The 18,980-nt window shown below is 35.3% G+C and overlaps 2 protein-coding genes and 1 long non-coding RNA gene across 3 annotated transcripts; 1 reads left to right on the top strand and 2 right to left on the bottom strand.

Annotated features, from left to right (window-relative positions):
* Window positions 1-429: 429 nt before the first annotated feature.
* On the bottom strand, window positions 430-11,046 carry babos. The gene is made up of 3 exons (XM_068289869.1): window positions 10,410-11,046; window positions 1,117-1,332; window positions 430-1,054 (listed from the first exon to the last, which is right to left on the bottom strand). The coding sequence occupies exons 1-3, from the start codon at window positions 10,471-10,473 to the stop codon at window positions 735-737; spliced, it is 600 nt and encodes a 199-aa protein (XP_068145970.1). The 5' UTR covers window positions 10,474-11,046; the 3' UTR covers window positions 430-734.
* A 2,084-nt stretch (window positions 11,047-13,130) lies between these two features.
* On the bottom strand, window positions 13,131-16,636 carry LOC137576655 (uncharacterized). The gene is made up of 3 exons (XR_011032306.1): window positions 16,569-16,636; window positions 13,401-13,527; window positions 13,131-13,250 (listed from the first exon to the last, which is right to left on the bottom strand). It is a non-coding gene; the product is annotated as an uncharacterized lncRNA (long non-coding RNA).
* LOC137576654 (uncharacterized) lies at window positions 14,242-18,427 on the top strand. The gene is made up of 3 exons (XM_068289891.1): window positions 14,242-14,561; window positions 17,236-17,421; window positions 17,492-18,427. Exons 1-3 carry the CDS (start codon window positions 14,507-14,509, stop codon window positions 17,824-17,826), a joined length of 576 nt encoding a protein of 191 aa, XP_068145992.1. The 5' UTR covers window positions 14,242-14,506; the 3' UTR covers window positions 17,827-18,427.
* Window positions 18,428-18,980: the final 553 nt, after the last annotated feature.

Genomic DNA, 18,980 nt, shown 5'->3' with positions numbered 1-18,980 from the left:
TCGTTCATATTTGATTAATAGTTAATAAACTAACTTCGAATTATCTTGCTTGATCCAATTGAGATGATTGAATTATTTTGTAATATAAATTAAAGTTAGTTCCTTTTATTTGCCACACATTTCAGTTAGACAAATCTACAAATTCCTTTCGAAATTCTACTTACTTTACATGAACCCTTTCAATCTTCTCTATGGCTTTAAGAGGTCATAGTGAGATCTTCTTATATAAGAATTTCCTTTCATTCAATGGAATATAATATAAGTCATTGTTAGTTGTAATAGCTAAGGGTCCATGTCAACGAGTTGATTGGAAAACGGCAATAAATAAAAGGGAGATGAGATGCAAGAAGCCAATAATTGAGGAATGAAAACTCCGATCAGACACACTACAGACTCTTTAGGTTACGAAAAGAAAAGTAAAACAAATCATTTTTATATACTTTGGTTGTTTTTCATTTATCTTTTTCAATTTTGTTTCATTTTTTTTTTTAATAAATAAAATAGATTTTGTCTTTACAAATACCAAAAAATATGCACAATTAACAAGACTTAAAAACGTTTCAAATTATATCGAATAGACGGTGTGATTTTTTCTCCTCGTTTGGTATCTAAATTTGTTCATACAGCTATTTTCATGTTTCATGTCCGGTTTCTTCTTCTTTTGTTATACGTATGTATGTAAAATTTATGTAAATGTAAATCTCTGCCTTTTAATACTAAGAAAAAAACTTAAATTATTTCTGCAGTAGAAAGCGAGCAATCAAAAGAAGCAGCCACATGGCCATCGTATGTCCAGAAATCCAGCTACTCTGTGAAGCCGACGATGTGGAACTCTCTGGGGCGATGGCATCCAGCGAGTGATGCTCATTCAATGTGACGTGAATGTATAGTACACTTTTCTGGGGCAAAACTTCGCAATGATACTCGCCAGCATCCTTTGGACTGGCCCTCAGAATGGTCAAATCGTAGTTGGCATCCACTTTGAAGTTGGTCTGGACCACATTGTGGCCAGTTGTGACGACATTGTTGCCAAAATACCAGAGTACTGCGCTCTCTGCAAATGGAATGAAAGTGGATTAGATATAGTTGACTTTTCGTGGCTTATACTTTACTTACTACTATCAATATCCAACTCGCACTTGAGGACGACATCTTTACCCAAAACTCCAGTCACCTTTACCGTTTTGGTTTCTTGTTGTGAATTTTTGGTTGAAGTTGGATCGGCTGGCTTATTCTGCTGACTGGGAGCACTTTGATCCTCTGTATCATATTCAAAATCGTCATCTGCCTGCATCTGATCCTCGTCATTGAATGACTGCGGATAGGAGAATACTGCAAGGCAAGAAAAAAGTATTGTTAGTCAAGGTTTATAGATAAATATTTAGAGCTGGAGTCGGAACTGGTCAATGTCAATGTCAATTTCAAATAATATGTAAATAGAAAAAATGTTTAAGTTAGTTTAAAGCTTAATATTTAGATCGAAAACTTGGATATTTGTATTTTTAATGCAATTTCACATAAAAGTAGTAATAAATTTTCTTGAAATATGGTTCAAATTTGATGATTATGAAGTTATTTGATCTGATCCTAGCTGAGCTAGGATTGGAGCTAAGGTCGAGACTTTTATATTATAGCGATGCCTTCTTTTAAGCTTCTGCAATGTTTTGATTAAAGGACTAAAGTATACTCTCTCTCTTCTTATTCGATATTATACTCTCTATTTTATGGTAAGAAAAAACTTTTCATATAAAGCCACATAATGACTTTTAGTTTGTAAGAGTATTAAAGAAAATGTACAAAGCAATTATCTACATTTAGCAAAAGTTCTTTCAGATCTCCAATTATTATTTGATCATTTTACACCTAACGGTAAAAACATATTTATGACCCTAATGAAAACCTTTAATCGCTTGTTTATAATTATTGCCCTCGGCCTGCTTCAGAAACGAAAGAAAACAAAAAAAAAAAAAAAAACACAACATCAGTGCCCATGGGGGGTCCCTTCCCCCCCCCTCTCTCTCCCTTCCTCTGTTTCTTTTCGTCTGCGTTTTTCCCATTCGTACTCGATTGGCTTAATTATATGAAATTAAAATGAAATTGAAACCCATTGGATTGGGAGGTCATGTTGTTTTAGCAATGCATTAGCCCGGCTTTTCAATGTGTTTATTCAAACATTTCTGCAGCTCATATTCATCATGGTTTGGAATATATTTATGAGGATTGTGGGGTGGGGACTGTAGCGGAAAGGAAAAGAGACATATATCACCACCAGGAACTACTCAGGGACAGTTTATTTTAATGCCAGCTGCATTGGATGTTGATGGGTTAAAGCCGATTCGCATGTTGTTCTTTTTGTTGTTGTTGTTGCTACTGTTGCTGCTTCTGTTGTTCCCATTTTCCGTTTTCCATTCTTCATTCTTCAACAACAACATCGGCATTTTCATCATCAGCACACATATGTATGTATATATCTTTGGGAAGTACCGATCAATGTGTGCATATATTTTTTTTTTGGTTTGAAAAACATTTCAGGGAAAACGGGGTCACATGAAAAACAAAAATTAAACTAAATAGCATAGAAAGAGAAAATTGTAGAACAGAGACAACAAAGACAGAGAGAGAGAGAGAGAGAAACACATAGAGGGAGAGAGACATAGGGAGGGAAAATGGACTAGCTCTCCCTTGATATGGCTTTTGGGTTGCTTGGCCGATCACCGCACCCACATGTAACGTGCTGACAATTCGGTGCCATGGCCCATGGCGTCACTTTTAGCTACTTTGTTGTTGTTGTCGTGTTGTTTTTTTTTTTTTTTTTTTTTGGTGGTGTCGCCAATGGACACAAAATTGAAAAGCATTTCACAACAATGTCCAGACACACACGCACTCCCATGTGTTGAGGCTCATATGACACCCAGCCCCTCTCACTCTTGAGTTGAAATTTACATTTTGTACTTTATTATGGCCACTTCCTTCAATTCCTCCACTTTCAGTGCTCAGTGTTGCATGTACGTGAGCATAGATGGAGCACATATGTATACACATATGTATATGTATGTATATAATGGGATAAAGCCCCCATTCTACCCCACCCACCCACTACTAGTCACCATTGCCTCCTGTCCACAATGTTGAAGGAGGAGTGAATGATTTGCGATCGGCTCCAATACAAATGAATTACATTCTTTTTTTCTGTACGTCACTTACTGTCCGACTCACTGTCTGCCTGCCTGGCCATGTCTTTGCATTCTTTCTCAGCCGTAACCCCCTTCCTACCACAAAAAATTGTTTCGTAGTGAAAACAACAAGACACACAGACAAAAAAAAATGCACATTCACTCACGCATTGTCCTCTTTGTCGTAAAAACTTTGGTCATAAAAAAGCAAGAAAAACATTTGTCGTACTACACAGAACCACAAAGATAGAGAGAGTAAGAGAAAGAAGGAGATAGAATGAAAATAAAATAAGTTAAAGCCCAATTTCTTTCAGTTTCCTTCTCATTTTTGGCCAATGAACCAGGAATGTGTTATGATGCTTCTCATCTCTCTTGTTTTTTTCTTTTGCATTTCTTTTTCGACCATAACAGAGTAAAAGTGTAATGAACGATTTGTTTATGCTAGCAAATTGAGGGTAAAAGAATGCAAAAATTCAACTAGAAGAATAATGGCATTAAATGAAGTCAACGACCGCAACATAAACTTTTCTCAAAAAGGAAATATGCGAAAAAAAATAGATGCAAATGCTAATCAAATTTTATTTAAAATCCCTTTTCTCTATGGCTTGGTCCATCACTTGTGAAGACTTTTATGGAATGCCAGACTTTAACTGATTATAATGTAAGATCCGAGATAAGAAAATATATGTTGGAACCAGACATTGAAAGTTATAAAGCCACGAACTAGAAGGTGTCAAATGCATTGGCTGATATAATTTGCAATGACACCCTAAAACTATGCAATAAAAAATGTACTAGTAATTGTTCTTATCAAACGTTTGCAAACAAGTAATAAATTTTAAACAAATGTACAGATAAGCAAACAAATTGAACAACAAACAAGGGTTAAAAATACACTCAAAGAAAAATTGTAAATAAAATTTGAATTACATTAGCTTTGGCGAACTTTTTGATTGAAATCAATCCTAAAGAGTCGAGATCGATTAATAAAACGAACAGATTAATTTCTTTGGAAAACATAACAAATGGATTGATTTTACTTTAAGCAAAACTTTTTTGCAAATTATTTAAAAATATTTGAAATTATGGATGATTTTTGCTATTTTTAATGACTTTAAAATGAACAAACTTGAAGGCAATGATTTTCAATTGAAAATTTGAAAACTATTTTGGATTTAAATTAATTTGATTACTTATTTTATTTATTAGCCCATAAAATTTCCAGCATGGCAAGTTAAGTCGCAGATTATCAAAGATCTGACTTAAAACTTATTTGAATTTATCTATAAACTTTTCATTTCATTTCGTTCAAGCTTAAGCTAAGCTCTCTTTTAATTACGCCTAATTATAATAATAATTCCCAGTGTCAATTAAGTTTGAGATTTATGGCCCACTTTCCACTTAAGGCTAACCAATCATAAAAAAGAATAACAAATTGCTTGGTGAGTTGTTTACTCTTAGCATACTTTAGGGAACTATGAAAACCAATTTACTCAAACAATATAGAAGAAACTTAATCAACAAGTGAGTTAGCTAAGCAAATGGAATGAGCTTAGTTAGTCAAACGTATTATTGGCCAATACCTAAAACTACTGAATAACAAAGATTTATAACGGTATATCCTTTAAGTATTTTCAGAATATTTTCAAAATTTCTCTTTTGTGCTAATTTCTAAACCAAAAAAAAGGTAGTCTTGGTATGCGATATTCTAAATATATAAGCATTAACACATTTCTACATACACATGTAAGTCCATGTACAGAGAAAAAGGGGGAAATTTAACTATGAAAGAAGCCTAGCCAAATAGCTCATAAATATAACCCTATCGAATACATTATTGGTACATACAAAACCAGAAAACTTGCCTTATGCGCTAAATAGTTTTCTGGAGTTTCAGTAAAAGGAGTGCCCCGGCATATTAATTACCCGAAGCAAAGCCACTTGAATGGAACACGAGCCCGCCCTGCCTCAGAGAAGTTTAATATGCGTTAGGCGTAGCCTCAGCTATGACTACATCACATCTATATATATATATATATATATATAATGGATATACATATATATGCGACTGAACATATATATCTATAGATGACCTAAAGTTGCTTTCTGGATTCGGTTTTTGGCTTCTGGCTATGCTTCTTTTTGGCTCTGTGCCCGCACTTGCCGCACCGCTTGGATAGAAACTTAACTCAGTGTCGGGTCTAAGTGCCGACACGTGCACTTTAGGGGGAAAAACTATACGTATATATGTATATATAGTACTTTCCAATCTGCCACTGTCTGTGTGTCTTTTTGTGTGTGTGAGTGTGTGTGTGTGCCAGAAAATGAAATGAAATAATGTTTAGAAACGATGATCACCATTGAAAATCATTGTGAGTGAAATCAATGGATAGACTTGCCCAGACTTTGATCAATTTTTTGTGAGTGCCTTCGACCCTATGGAACAAATGTAATTTCATTTGATTTATTCCACCAATTCAAGTACTTCAATTGCTTAAAGAATACAAAATTCGTTTCGATTTGCATAACATCTGCCATTAAAAACAGAGACAGACGAATAGTTTATCCCTTCCAAAGTGACTGAGGCACGCCAATTCGGACATTTACTGCTAATTGAATGGCGAATTGGGAATGTGTCAGATGTCGAATGCGAATTTTCCACACGACACACGACATACACACATTGGAGAGCACATCTGCTCAACTTTTGGGAAAACTCTTCAGTTTTTCGGTCGATCCATGGCAATGCGTAGGTAGTACATTAAATTTGAATGGGTTCAATGGATACGTAACCTGATCTTGCTTAAACAGAATACCAGAAACCGAACCCGAAAATGCCATTATCATTATCCGCTTCGTTTCATGTCTCTATCTGCCACACACACACAAACACATAGACAGACAAAAACGCATCCCTCTCTCCTTCAGACTCCGAGTAAACCTCTATCCTAACAACTGCATACTACAACCTTTTCGGACTGGTCAGTCACGTAGTTATTGGTTGGTTGTAAAAGGGGGCCAACAACGAAAAACCAAACTGAAAACAGAACTAACTGCCAGACAGGCAGACGGACAGACTGACGAACCAAAAAGGCCAGGCAAACAGACAGACAAACCGACAGACAGGAGAAGATCAAAGATCAGAGAGCGAGAGTCAGAGTCAGGGCTCAGCTGCCTTATCACAGGTAGTAAAAATGCTGCACTTGGTTGATTTTTCAGTCCCGGCTCAAACCCACAGAGACCAGAGACCAGGGTCAGGGGCTGGGGCTGTGGAGTGACTGTTCACAATGTTGACTTTGGCTTTAGGGGGTTATTAGCTGAAAATGAAGTTTTGTCTGTCTGTCTGTGCTGTTATTCTTTTATTTTTCTGTTTTTCAAGAATCATCGTGTTGTTATGATAAATTGTTTTTGGCCTAATTCAGAGTAACCAATTAAAATGAGGGGCGGAAAAAAAGACAAGATAAAATTGATAGAGAACAACAAGAACATTAAGTGATTTTTATTTCATCTAAAAAAAAAACCAAAAAAGAAATAAGCTTCTACTAGTATGTTCATCTAGACTATATCTAGATAAGAAAGAGATCTCGTGTATATAATAATGTCTCCTTTTATTTGATTAAGTCATATCACTCTAATCGTCAAGGTCTACATCGTAACAGAAGATCTTGTATATCTCTATGTGTTTTTCTTATAAGCAAAATCATTCGCCTTAACCAGAAACATTTAGTATTGACTTGGTGCTAAGTCCATACCAAATAATAATGGAGAAATTCTTATAGTCTTTTAATCATTAGAACTAAGTTTTTTCATGGCAGAGGTATGTATTCTCTATATACATACTTACATATCATATTGCAAAAAGTTATGCCTGAATTGGATGGTTGGACTGGATCGTCTACTAAATAAAACCCATCCATTTTGTACACCTTGCCTTTTTGTTAAGAGAAATTTCAAATAAAGTTTTACAATGAAAGGATCACATTTAGTTTCAAATCCAAATCATCACTTACAAAGACAAATCCAAATCATCACTTACAAAGACATACTCGAATACAGCTAATGCTCTATGGTAAACGGTGTTAGGAGCTTCATTTGTTAACCTTATTCTTGATTATAATAATAATAATATTTTTAAATTTTTTATTAAACAAAAACTTTATATCAGGGCGAAATATCCAACTCAACTAGACATTTCTCTCACTAGAGAAACTAGTAGAAGAATCTAGAAAATCAAGTTAAAGAAAGTAGAATGTCCAAATGGCAGTCATTTTTCATCAGCTCCCTCGTCTTGAGTCAGTCCCAATCTCATTCTAATGGGCCAATTGAGAGCTCAGTTCAATCAGAACTACGCCTCCACATCTCTGAAAGAACTTTTGGGTTTAAAGTTAAAGCTTCTCCCACACACAGAAAAATTGGTATTAAAATCGAATAAATCTTATAATTAAGGCAAATTTGATGGGAAATGCAATCTGTTCGATAAAAGTGAATCACTTGCATTATCTTAAATGAAGAATTGCCTTAAAAGAAAATGCAATGATGGGGAAAACTGTAAAACTTCCATGTCACCCTATGAGTTAATAATGGCCCCCTTTATAAGTAGTCGTACGACATACTCTACATTTGTATCTAATACTTTCTTTTCACATAAATTCTCCAATTCGTTGAATTCTATGGTTCCAGTCAATTGCAGCTGAATCATCATTATTATCATGGCCTGATCATCAGACTTTTATGTATTAATATTGTATATATACATATATGTGGCACACAATTTTTGATGTTGTATGTGAAAAGAAGAGGTCTTCTGTATACACACACAAGAGTTGACTGAAAACCCGCACCCAAGTGAAACAACAACAACAACAACAGCAATTCGCCAGCGACTGTTAAGTAAATTGATTCTTTAATTGTCGTGAATTGGTTACGAGTTGGTTTAACTCGCTTTTTTTTTTTGCCGCTGCACACAGTGAGTGGTGCCTCCATCTCCATCTTCATGCACTTCACTCCACGCCCTCGTCGTGGGTTTGGGTATTCTCTCTTGCCCTGTCCCCCCCATCCAAAATGCCCCCATCTGCGCGTGGCATTTGCCCGATAAAGATGAAGAGGGGGAAGCCGATGGTATGGCGGCATCAACTTTATGGAGGCATGCAACAGGGAGAGAGAGAGAGAGATATGTATATACATATGTACATACAGACATAGTACATAGTGTATAAACTTGTATTTGCATTTTAGCAACAACACAAATTCGAATTTCTATATCTCTCTAGATATCGGCATGAGTCACAGATTCCAAAATAAATATATGTAGAATTATGCTAAAAGAGACACAAAACTCACATCAGACCCCAGACCCCAGACCCAGCCCTGTTCCTCACAATTCTCTCCGTGGTCTTCACATCATTTCTCGCCCCTAAATGCGTTTTTTTTTCGCTCTTCTTCTGCTTTTTTCAATTCCTTTTAGATTTCGCGGTCATATGATGCCTGATGTGTGCCTCGAAGCACTCTAACCGGCCGACTGTGCGGATTGTCATGAAATTTAATGCCTTCTTCTGGTTAAAAAGAACTGAAAGAAAACCATTTACTTACATATAGAATGCAGAAAACGAACAAATAACAAACAAAAACAACCCAGAGGATTGTTTGTAAGATCGTGATGATGATCGTTGGTCGTTGATGATCATTATTTAACTTGTTTACCCATGTCAGAGAGCGAGCACAACTTTGGAATATTAAATACGAAAATATTTGAGATTTGCGAAAACGCGCAACAAAAAAAGGTGGAGAGATCGCATCAGGATTTTCATTCAGAAAGTGATTATTCAACAGATTACTTGATGAAAGATTTATACACGTACGGGCAAAAGATCATTCAACTGCGGCTATCAATCAGTAGCCCGTCGTAGACAGGACTCGCATAGGAAAACCATATTTCGTTGCCATTGATCTGCCACATGGAGGAAGAAGCAGTTTAAAGTAAACATTTTTTTGCAGCAAACTCTGAAATCATATCAAGGCGATTATAATCGCATTGTTTATGGATGCCATAACAAAAAAAAAAAAAAAAAAAGAGAAGACCATAAACTAAAAGGGGTATCCCAGGTCACAGTTAGGTAAGTTAGGGTCGGATCAGGCGCCCCTTCCTGGGTTGTTCTCACGCTTGCTCTGCGGTGCATTGAGGTAAATTTTGAGGAGGGGCTAATTAATACAGGAAAAATATATATATATGTAGCCCTAACAATTTCGCAATGATCTTTGTCTACCTGGCCTCATGATGATCAATAGAATTTATTTGCTTATTTGTTTGTTACTGCTGCTCATTTCCTGGCCCCCCTTTCCCTCTCACTCTGTCTCTCACCTGGTATGTTTGTCTACTTTGTTTTCTTTGCTTGGTTAGAGTTGTTGCACCTCCGGAATAATTAACAGACCCGTAACTGATATTGCTGCCTGGCTAAATGCCATTGATAGAAAGAGGAAAAAATTATTGGCATACTCACTTCCTATTGAATGAATTGAGTGGCAGCTTTTGTATTGATCAATGATAAATAACTGAATTAATGCGACACGTCTATAATAGATTCACATTATCTATAGGTAAAAAAAAAACTGTGAAAAAATGATCATGCCATTGTTAGTTGCCGCCCTCAATAAAGTGATCTCTGATCATGGACATTATAACATACATATATCATTTCCTTAATGTTCAAATTTAATCAATGAAAAGCCAATCTATGATTCAAGAGCTTTCGAGAATATAATATCAATGACTCTTAGCTCAATCTGTTTAAATCATTATTCTAATCTTATAAATGAAACTTTCCAGATTTTATCACTTTAAGATGAATCATTTTTAATTAAATTGCCAAAATCGTTAAAAAAAAAAAATATTTTTAAATATTCACACATAATTTGAGTCATCAGAAATGTGTTTAATCTCACAAAATATATGAACTCAAAGATCACAATATTTTTGTTTTATTTTTTATAGAACAAATGTAGGTCACATTCCAAAGACTAGCACAATCAATTCCACTCAAAAACGTATTTCGATTTAGTGCATTTTCCTAAATCTCTGATGAATTGCGATTAGATGGAGCGAGCAGTTCAAAAAAGGGGTTAGCCAACGATTAGATTACTCCAATGTTGAACTTATGATTGCATAAAGTCTAACCCCAAATGCCAACAATCTGTGATAGATTGTTCAAATGTCGGATCGGCCGATCGTCAGGCACTTACCCTGCGAACAAGTCAGCAATAAGACTAATCCAGCCATAAGGCAATTAGCTTTGTTCGGCAGCATTTTTATTTGAGTTTTTCTTTTCTCTGTTATTCCTTCGTTTTATTTCTGGATGGGATTATTATTGAAAAGCTCTGATTCCAACACTTTAACTTTGAATTGAAATATTCCACGCACACACAAAAACTGAATTCCGAATTGGATGGATCGATGGATGGAGGAGGGAAACTATGTCAACCGTCGTGTTCGAATGCTTGTTTATTTATTATTCTAGTGATTTAACAAAAAATAGAACTTATTGCCAAGTAATTAAGTTTCGAATCGTCCCAATTTCCGGGCAGCACACTCAGCACTTTTCACACAAGATATTTTTCTTTTCTTCTTTCTTTTTTTTGGATAATTTATCGAAAATCTTTTCGAATGCCGCACAGTGTGACAAAAACGACAGCCAAAGAGAGAGATGGAGAGAGAAATCTTTTTTAGCCTGCAGGCCAAACACGATCGAAAGATTTGTGCAATGCGAACTCGAATTTGAATTAATTTTTTTTTGGTTTTTTCAAAAAAACTGCTTTTTGGGTTTTTTTTTTCTATTTGAATTTTCCGTTCAAAATCAGCGGCAAACTTTCCGTTACAAGCGACGAAACACAAATGAGCATTTTGGTGGTGCAATTGCCGAGTCAAACCTGAAAGAGAAACACACACTGAGACAGAGAGAGAGAGAGAGAGAGTGAGTGAGAAATAGAGGTGGGGAGAAAGGAGAGTGTGTGCTCAACACGAAAGAGAAACAAGTTTTCAACTGAGGCGGGCATAAATTCATATTTGAAAAGAAGAAAAATATTATTTATACATTTTTGTATCATATTTTTAGATGCCATTTCCTGGCCATTAGAGATTTAAATGAAAGGAATTATCTTAGGGAAAGTGATGAAAATTATAGTTAATTACATACACAAACAAACATACAGGCGCCATAAACATGAGGGATTCGTACCATAAGTGGCTATCCATTAGAAAATTATAGTATTCTAAATTTTAAAAACTTTTTACAGTAGAAATTTTTGCCATTCACAAAAAAAAAAAAAAAAACTTTTAAGAAAAAATTAACATTCATTTCCAATTAGCAAGACAAATTTCTTAACATCGAATAAATATATACTCTAAAATGGAATCCTATAAAATTTATGAACATAAAAAGTTTAGGCTAATTAATTTATTAGATGTTTTCCAAAACAGAAAAACATTTGGTAAATAATTCCATAGGGCAGAGTTTGAAAAATCCAAAAAAAGAAGAACTACAATGAAATATACAGGAAAATATCTTAATTGTTATAATAATTTTAAAAATATTTATAGAAATTTCAATTTTAATATATTTTTTAATAATAAGGCTTCAAGTAAATTGACTTTACTTTTATTTTATTTGAAATTTGGTATTTGATATTTGAAAGTTTTCAAGATCCCTTAAATATCGCTGGGACTGTTGGTAAGTTTAAAAATTCAATTCGCAAGTCGTTAAAAGTTAAAAAAATTGACACGTTTGCATACTTTCGGGCTGTATTTTAAACTGATAAAACTGTTTTTTCATTTCATTTAATCATTCCTAACATATTTAAAGCAGATAATAAACTATCTTATATTTAATTCGGGTATATATGGTCTGGTTCACAAGTTGAGAACAGTATCAAAACAGTTATGAACAAGACTGCTCATTCTGCAGTTCCTTAAAGTATGCAACAATCAATCAGAAATGATTTAATCGATTTAACATAAAATGAAATTATAACCTTTTGAGATTTTATAAACAAATACGTAAGTTGTTCATTAAATTATAATCTATTGAAACGAAACCTAAAAACAAAGTTGTATATTCTCAGATTTGAGGCGTTTAACTTTGCTTTAGGAATTAAAATGAGATGAGGTTTAAATGTGGATATTTTTTTATCTACTCAGTTCCCTTGAAACAAAATCTACAATTGTTTGAAGTATGTTCTAATCGCTTTGCACTTCCTTAAAGTATAAATTAGCTGAATGTATTAGCCAAGTTAGGTTAACTCCCTGTTGAAATATATACCCTTAGTTGAGATTTAGTTTCTTAGTTAAAGATTACTCATCAGCATATGTACCTCCAGCTTATATCATAACAATTCCAAAAAGCTACTCGAATTTCCCCTGAGGATCACTCCCATTACAAAACATGCTTCAGCATATTGAAATGAAAAATTCCAAAATAACTTCATCCATACAGAAATTGGGTTACATTACCAAAATTTTTCTTAATTGACATACATTTTAAATACAAAAGGAGAGAAAAAAAAATTACAATGTGATACATTGTTTTTGATGCAAAATAAAAAATAAAAAGAAAATTTCCTTGAATAAAAAATGATACATATTTAATGGCTGACATTCCAGCCATTTCTGTGCCCGGCTCAACAATCAGTAGCCAATTATGATGCCACATGTCGTCGGCGTCGTCGTCATCATTTTACATGGAAGTATTTTGCAGAATTATATATTTATATATTTGTATGTAAACATATGTGCATAAATGTCTTAATGAAAATGCGAGTTTCTCAGGGCATGCAAACAATATTTTTCTGCATGGGAAGCTAGTTGATTACATTGACAAACTGTGATTTGTTCCTTCAAAAGACCAGTGAGAGATGGTGAGGAGGAGAAAGAGAGAGAGACATCGTGCTTGGCCGACGCCTACTCGTTGGGGTAGACGGAATGCATCTTACAGATGCAGATACAGATGCGGCGATACAATTCATAAGGCGGCAAAGATATGAGATGCTGGACTTCTTCTTCCTCTGACAAGGGGATTTCAACTTGGGGTTCTGCGAGTGTCAGTAAAAACAACAATAACAACAACAATAAAAGCCAACAAATAAACAATTAAAATTAATCTACGAGCATTAAACAAAGTGCATTGCATTATACATTACAAAGACTTTGCCACTCGCTATGATCTACATAAATATACATACATATGTATGTATGTATTTGTATATATGTTTTCCAACTCCACAATTCTGTAGGTATCTATGCTCCAGTATTTATTTTGTCTTCTGTTGGGTGCCAAGTTTGTAAACATCCGCAGAATTCAACATTTGTCTAAAACAATGAAGAAAAAAGAATTATTAATCAAATATTTAGATTTACGCGCCCAAGCACACACACACACACACACACAAACACACACACAACAAACCAAACTTGCAGAGAACGCGGGAATTTCCACAGAATTTCCGAGAATTTTTGTTCATTTTAGAATCCCTCGTTTTTCGAAAAAATTAATCAAACACCCAGGAAAAAAGGCGACAACAGAAGATTCAGTTAAAGTTCAACATACACAAGAGGGCACACACAGCATTTTCTCTCAGAAGAAAACCAAAAGACATATTGGAGACAGAAGAGCATATGAGAGAAAAGAGAAAATGCTAAGAGAATTTTTTGCCGGCCCCACCATCAGGTTGAATTTGGATGAGGTTCGAAAAGGAGACAAACAAAATGATTAATGAAATGCAGCCTCAGCCTGTGAGGGAATGTTCAAACAGAGAGAGACAGGGAGAGAGAGAGAGAGAAATAGAGAGAGAGAGGGAGAAATTTCACAAACATATCCGTTAAATGAATAGCATTTTTTCCCCCATTTTCTCGCATATTTTCATGTTCAGTTTTCCAATTGGGCACTCCTGCGTCTGTGCAATATGACTCATCCTCCTTGGAGGAAAAAAAGCACACATTTTTTGCTTCTGTTGCTGCTGCTGCTGCTGCTGCTGCTGGTGGCTTTAGTTGTCTCCTCTCGCACATAGTTCGGTTCGGCATTTTACCAGCTCAGTTCAGTCCTATAAGGCACGTCTTCCGACAACGACGACAACCCACGCAAAAAACCAAAAGTTAAATACAATAAACACTTCCCACAGTATCGGAACGGGTTTTCTGCTTGGTCGCTCATCGCAAAAAATTCGAAAAAAAACATCTCTAAAAAACTGGAGTAGAACGAAAAAAAAAAAAGTGAAGATAACGTTTGAGAAGTTTTTTCAAAAAAATATAAATAAAACTCATTATCGCAAATTGAAATCTTCACACAAAAATGAGACATCTGTGGCTATTAACCCTTCTGTTAATGGGTTTCTTACAATATTCAGGTAGGTCATAAAATCCAAAACTTTAAAAAGTTTCTCAACTTACTTCAAGGTGTCTTTTATATAATCCTGTCATAGATAATCTAAACTATATCCTAGTACTCTCGAGTAGAGAAAGAAAGATAGAGAGAGAGAGAGACAGCTTAGTATGCAAAATTTGTTAGTTTTTGTTTTTGTTAAACAAAATCGATTGCATTTGCCATTGCATCCATTCATTGTATGCCTCTTTATCCCCACTTTCATGACCCTCCACACACACACACACAGGGAGAAGAGGCTGACTTTAAGTGGGGACTTATCCTTTGCTTGCTTTAGATTATATATTTTCCTATTGTTTAGATGGATTAGTCGCATAAAAGAAATAAAAAACCTTGACTACCTAAATGTATAAACATAAATTTATAATGTATGCAAAAGAATATTCGCCATATTTAGCTATATATTAATTTTATGGAGTCCTCCAACTTCTTCTCGTACATATAAGCACTTGGAAACGTTCGTTTTCATTTTTATAAGGCAAACAACTTGTGCTGCGGGGTGATGGTGATGGTGATGATGGTTATGGATTGATTGGAGGATAGATGAATGGTTGGTTTGTTAGTTGCTGCGTACAAGAGGGGGAGGGGGAGGGGGAGCTGGCGGCGGCCAAAGTGGAAGGAGACTCGTGTCATCCATTCCAAACGATGACACTTTAATCAATTTTTCGGAACCACTTGTAACCACAAGCGAAGCGTTCCGGCGTGCCTACAAATAGACAAATTAGTGGAACAATGGACAGAGAGTGGGGGACTGGGAACTGGGGAGTGGTGTGGGGAGGGTGCCGAAAAGCATCTAAAGTTGATTCTGAGCGCATTGTTAAAAATATCAACATGATTAAAGTGGCAGTGGCTTTTGAATAATTAAGCACACTGGGAGAGGGAGCAATCATTTCTTCTTTCGGGTACTTGGTAACCGGCAAATGAATAAGAGGTAATTGCTGTATCATGGGCATGTTCAATTATTATAAATATGTTACAAAAGAAGAAGCTAGGGGTATATAAAGACATGTTTTGTTATAGTTCTTTCACATCATTTCTCATCACGAAAACTCTCTCTTTATTTTCTTACTGCAAGATGAAAATCTTGATAACAAATTTGGTGATTGTAAAGGTCTGAATAAAGATCATAAGAAACACTAATGTGACACCCTTCTTTTCTATTTTCTTATCAAAAGTTTTCTTTCAAATTGATCTCTTTTTAAATTGTGCTCTTTTTTAAAATTTCACAAATTATTGTATTTTTGAAAGTTCTAGCAATTAATTTTGGGAATTCATTATGAAATTTGAAACAAATAATGCGAATATTTTAGATCTTAATATGAATTTTATGATCGAAGTAACAAGAATTTGTGAGAATTTAAGACTAAGAAGCTTTTCAAAGAACTAAAAAGTATTTAATACTTAAATTTCATACTATATCATTAATTTTTTCTCTTTTTTGAAGAAAAGCTAAATACATAAAACTTAAGATACAAATTACTATGAAAATTGGGATTCGTTTTCCTATTTCCTTTCAAAACAAAGATTATATAACAGATTTCATATTGAAAACTTTTCATTTACATATTTTTTTTAAACAATTATCAAAATGGCCCTCTCCTTCACTTTAATTTAAATTCTTTTCTGATTGTGGGAAAAAAAAAGTGTGGAGGTTGATCTAAAAAACGACGTTATCAAATTACTGATCTTAATGCAGGCAAACAATCGATTAAAAGGAAAATTAAATAATTGGAAAGAACAACAACAATCTTTTAATTATTGATTGATCTAAAAATTGACTGACTCATCTAATAACAGAATTTACAATTTACAAAGGGAGCAATCTATTAAAAGTAATCTACACGAAGAAAGCAATCATGTAATTATTAAGATAATAAATAAATTCTCCTTAATGGGAAGGATCTTATAATTTGTTCGAAGGAAATGCAGTTCTACTTAAATGTAATGTCATGACACAAGCTTCACCCCTGACCTAAATCCGGGAAATGCGACCTGCCAAAGACTTCCTCAAGTCCGTTGATAACTAGCACAGGTGTCTTCCTGTTAGGGGAGAATAAACAAAACTAATAACTTGCCACAATTTATATTGTATGTAGGTGTTTTGTGTTCCAAATTGCCAATTTCAGCGACCATTAACACAATGCGCTAAAATCGCAAATGACGCAACCTAAAAGACAGAGAGAGAGAGAGAGAGAGAGGAGAACAAAAGTGTAGTTGGCACTTCAGCCTTGGCCAGCCAGGCAAATCAATAGACAGACAGACGGAACATAGCATAACTTGAATAACACAACATATATGTATGTATGTATCTATGTATGGATGTGGCATGCATGCCACTTCAGAGTAGAGTCCCGAAAAGCATTTGCTCTGGACATGACAATTCCCGTGTGTGCTCATAAGGTTGACCTCGTGTGTATTTAGGTAAAACGCTCCCACAATATGATAGCTGCGCCTCTTTTTTCCCTGTTTTCTTTTCTCTTAATGGTTTTATGTTGCTTTGGCACGAAAATCTGATCTAAATCCAATGGATTTGTTGGCATTAATTAACATTTTTTCAGGTGTGCCTCCTTGCTAAATACAAAAAAACTAAACCGAAAACTAAACTCATAACTATACTCTACTTTTTTCCCTCTGGTTAGTCCTTGCTGATGAGTATGCTGAGTACAACGATGAGGAGGAACCACAATACCCGCCTGGTAATTTGGCAAAAGCCACATCCAAGCCAGTAATCCCTATCCCGTATTTTGATGAAAAAGAGGCGGTGATTTATGTGCCAACGAATGCCACTACGGTTAGCCTTGAATGTCCTGTGAAGAATTATGATGGTGAGCTAGAAAGAGATAGATGATTAACCCTAAACTAAATATTTTTGAACTCACTTTTCTCACCTCACAGCATTGCATCATGGCATAAACTGGTATGAGGACGAACATCTTATGACCAATGCCAAGGTGGCATTCAATACTAAGCATCATTTGGATGACAATTACACATTGACCATGCCCTTGGTCAATGTTACGGGACACATATACTCCTGTCGTGTTACGCCCAGCAATGTGCGCCGCCAGATAACCATTGGGATTGGCATGGCGCCCATTACCACGACACCGAAAGCAACAGTAGGTCCTTCCCCAACCATAGTAAGTCCTCAATCTGTCAGTTCTGGCTCGTCTCCAGTTGTCTACTTGTGGTTGCTTTTGGCCAGCTTCCAAGGCATTAGGCGAATGTAAGGGTATTGTCCCAGGACACTTTTTTAGTTAACATTTCAACCACCGGCGACAGAGATGATGATAATGATGAAGTGCAACCACATGAGCTTGACAAACTATAAAATTATTAAAACAAAAGAATCATTTTGAAATTGAACTCAAAAGCAAAAGAGATTGAAATGATTACGGAACCAAAATATTAACCGATTTAATATCGGTTTACTGCTTAACAATGATTACATCCAAAAAGTGAATTCCTTACAATTGCTTGGCAAATTCTATATAATCTAAAGATATATCTATGTTAGATGTTGCTTTGTTATGATTAGATTTAACTATTAGATAATAGCTGTATGATTGCAAAAGCAGTTACTTTGTTTAGTGTATCGACTACTTAAAACGTATACTTAGCATTTCGCGCTCTCTCTCTCACACACACTCTAGAAACAAATGCCTAAAATGCATCAGGAATATATATCAGATTATATATGTATAAACATAGATTTATTTATTAAGTATTTTAATTTTGTGCTTTAATTGTGAATTAAATGAATATACTTTATATGAATATTCATTTTAGTGAAAGAATATGAAATGTAATGCGATAACAAAAGTGGCTTAAAAAAACACAAAATGAGATATAAAAATCAGTATGAAATAATTTCTATAAATGTAAAATTGTATTTTGAAAAATTCGAATCAATAAATATTTATTCGAAAAACTTTTGATCATTCACATCGAAATCCACCCCTAAATATATTATTTTGGTAGAGAGAGAGATAGGGAGAGGGAGAGGGAGAGAGAGAGAGACAGAGGATGCCATAGCGCACAGTTATTCTTCTGAGGGTCTCTCCCCCCCACCCCCACAACACGCGAATAAAAAGAAAAGGAACACCCGCCGCGCGTCCATGTACGAAAGGGACAACAATGCCCCTACTACAACTACTCCCTCTCAGGCGTGCTCCCTCTCTCTCTCTCGCTCTCTGTCTTCTCCTCAATGGCTTAATGCAATGCAGCTGCTGGTCTGGATCTGGAAGGAGGAGGAATTCCGCAATGTGCGCAAGCCGCACATGCAAGCCATATGGTTCAGGGGTGGTGGCGGCCCATACTGCCGATGGTGGTGGTGGTGGTGAAAAACCAACGAGAAGTAGTAGCGGCAGGCCTCATTTCCTGC

Source organism: Drosophila tropicalis, unplaced genomic scaffold (assembly GCF_018151085.1).
Source record: "Drosophila tropicalis isolate 14030-0801.00 unplaced genomic scaffold, ASM1815108v1 contig_593, whole genome shotgun sequence".
NCBI classification, from domain to species: Eukaryota; Metazoa; Arthropoda; class Insecta; order Diptera; family Drosophilidae; genus Drosophila; species Drosophila tropicalis.
Note: the sequence above shows the minus strand (reverse complement) of the source record. Positions and strands in the feature narration are given on the sequence as shown.

Bases quoted from the DNA above. Each gene is read 5' to 3' on its own strand.
- babos (XM_068289869.1), bottom strand. From the start codon at position 10,473: ATGCTGCCGAACAAAGCTAATTGCCTTATGGCTGGATTAGTCTTATTG. The intron at 1,333-10,409 runs GTAAGTGCCTGA...CTTGCCTTGCAG, and splicing joins ATTGCTGACTTGTTCGCAGG to TATTCTCCTATCCGCAGTCA. The intron at 1,055-1,116 runs GTAAGTAAAGTA...TTCCATTTGCAG, and splicing joins CGAGTTGGATATTGATAGTA to AGAGCGCAGTACTCTGGTAT.
- LOC137576654 (XM_068289891.1), top strand. From the start codon at position 14,507: ATGAGACATCTGTGGCTATTAACCCTTCTGTTAATGGGTTTCTTACAA. The intron at 14,562-17,235 runs GTAGGTCATAAA...CCCTCTGGTTAG, and splicing joins GGGTTTCTTACAATATTCAG to TCCTTGCTGATGAGTATGCT. The intron at 17,422-17,491 runs GTGAGCTAGAAA...CTCACCTCACAG, and splicing joins TCCTGTGAAGAATTATGATG to CATTGCATCATGGCATAAAC.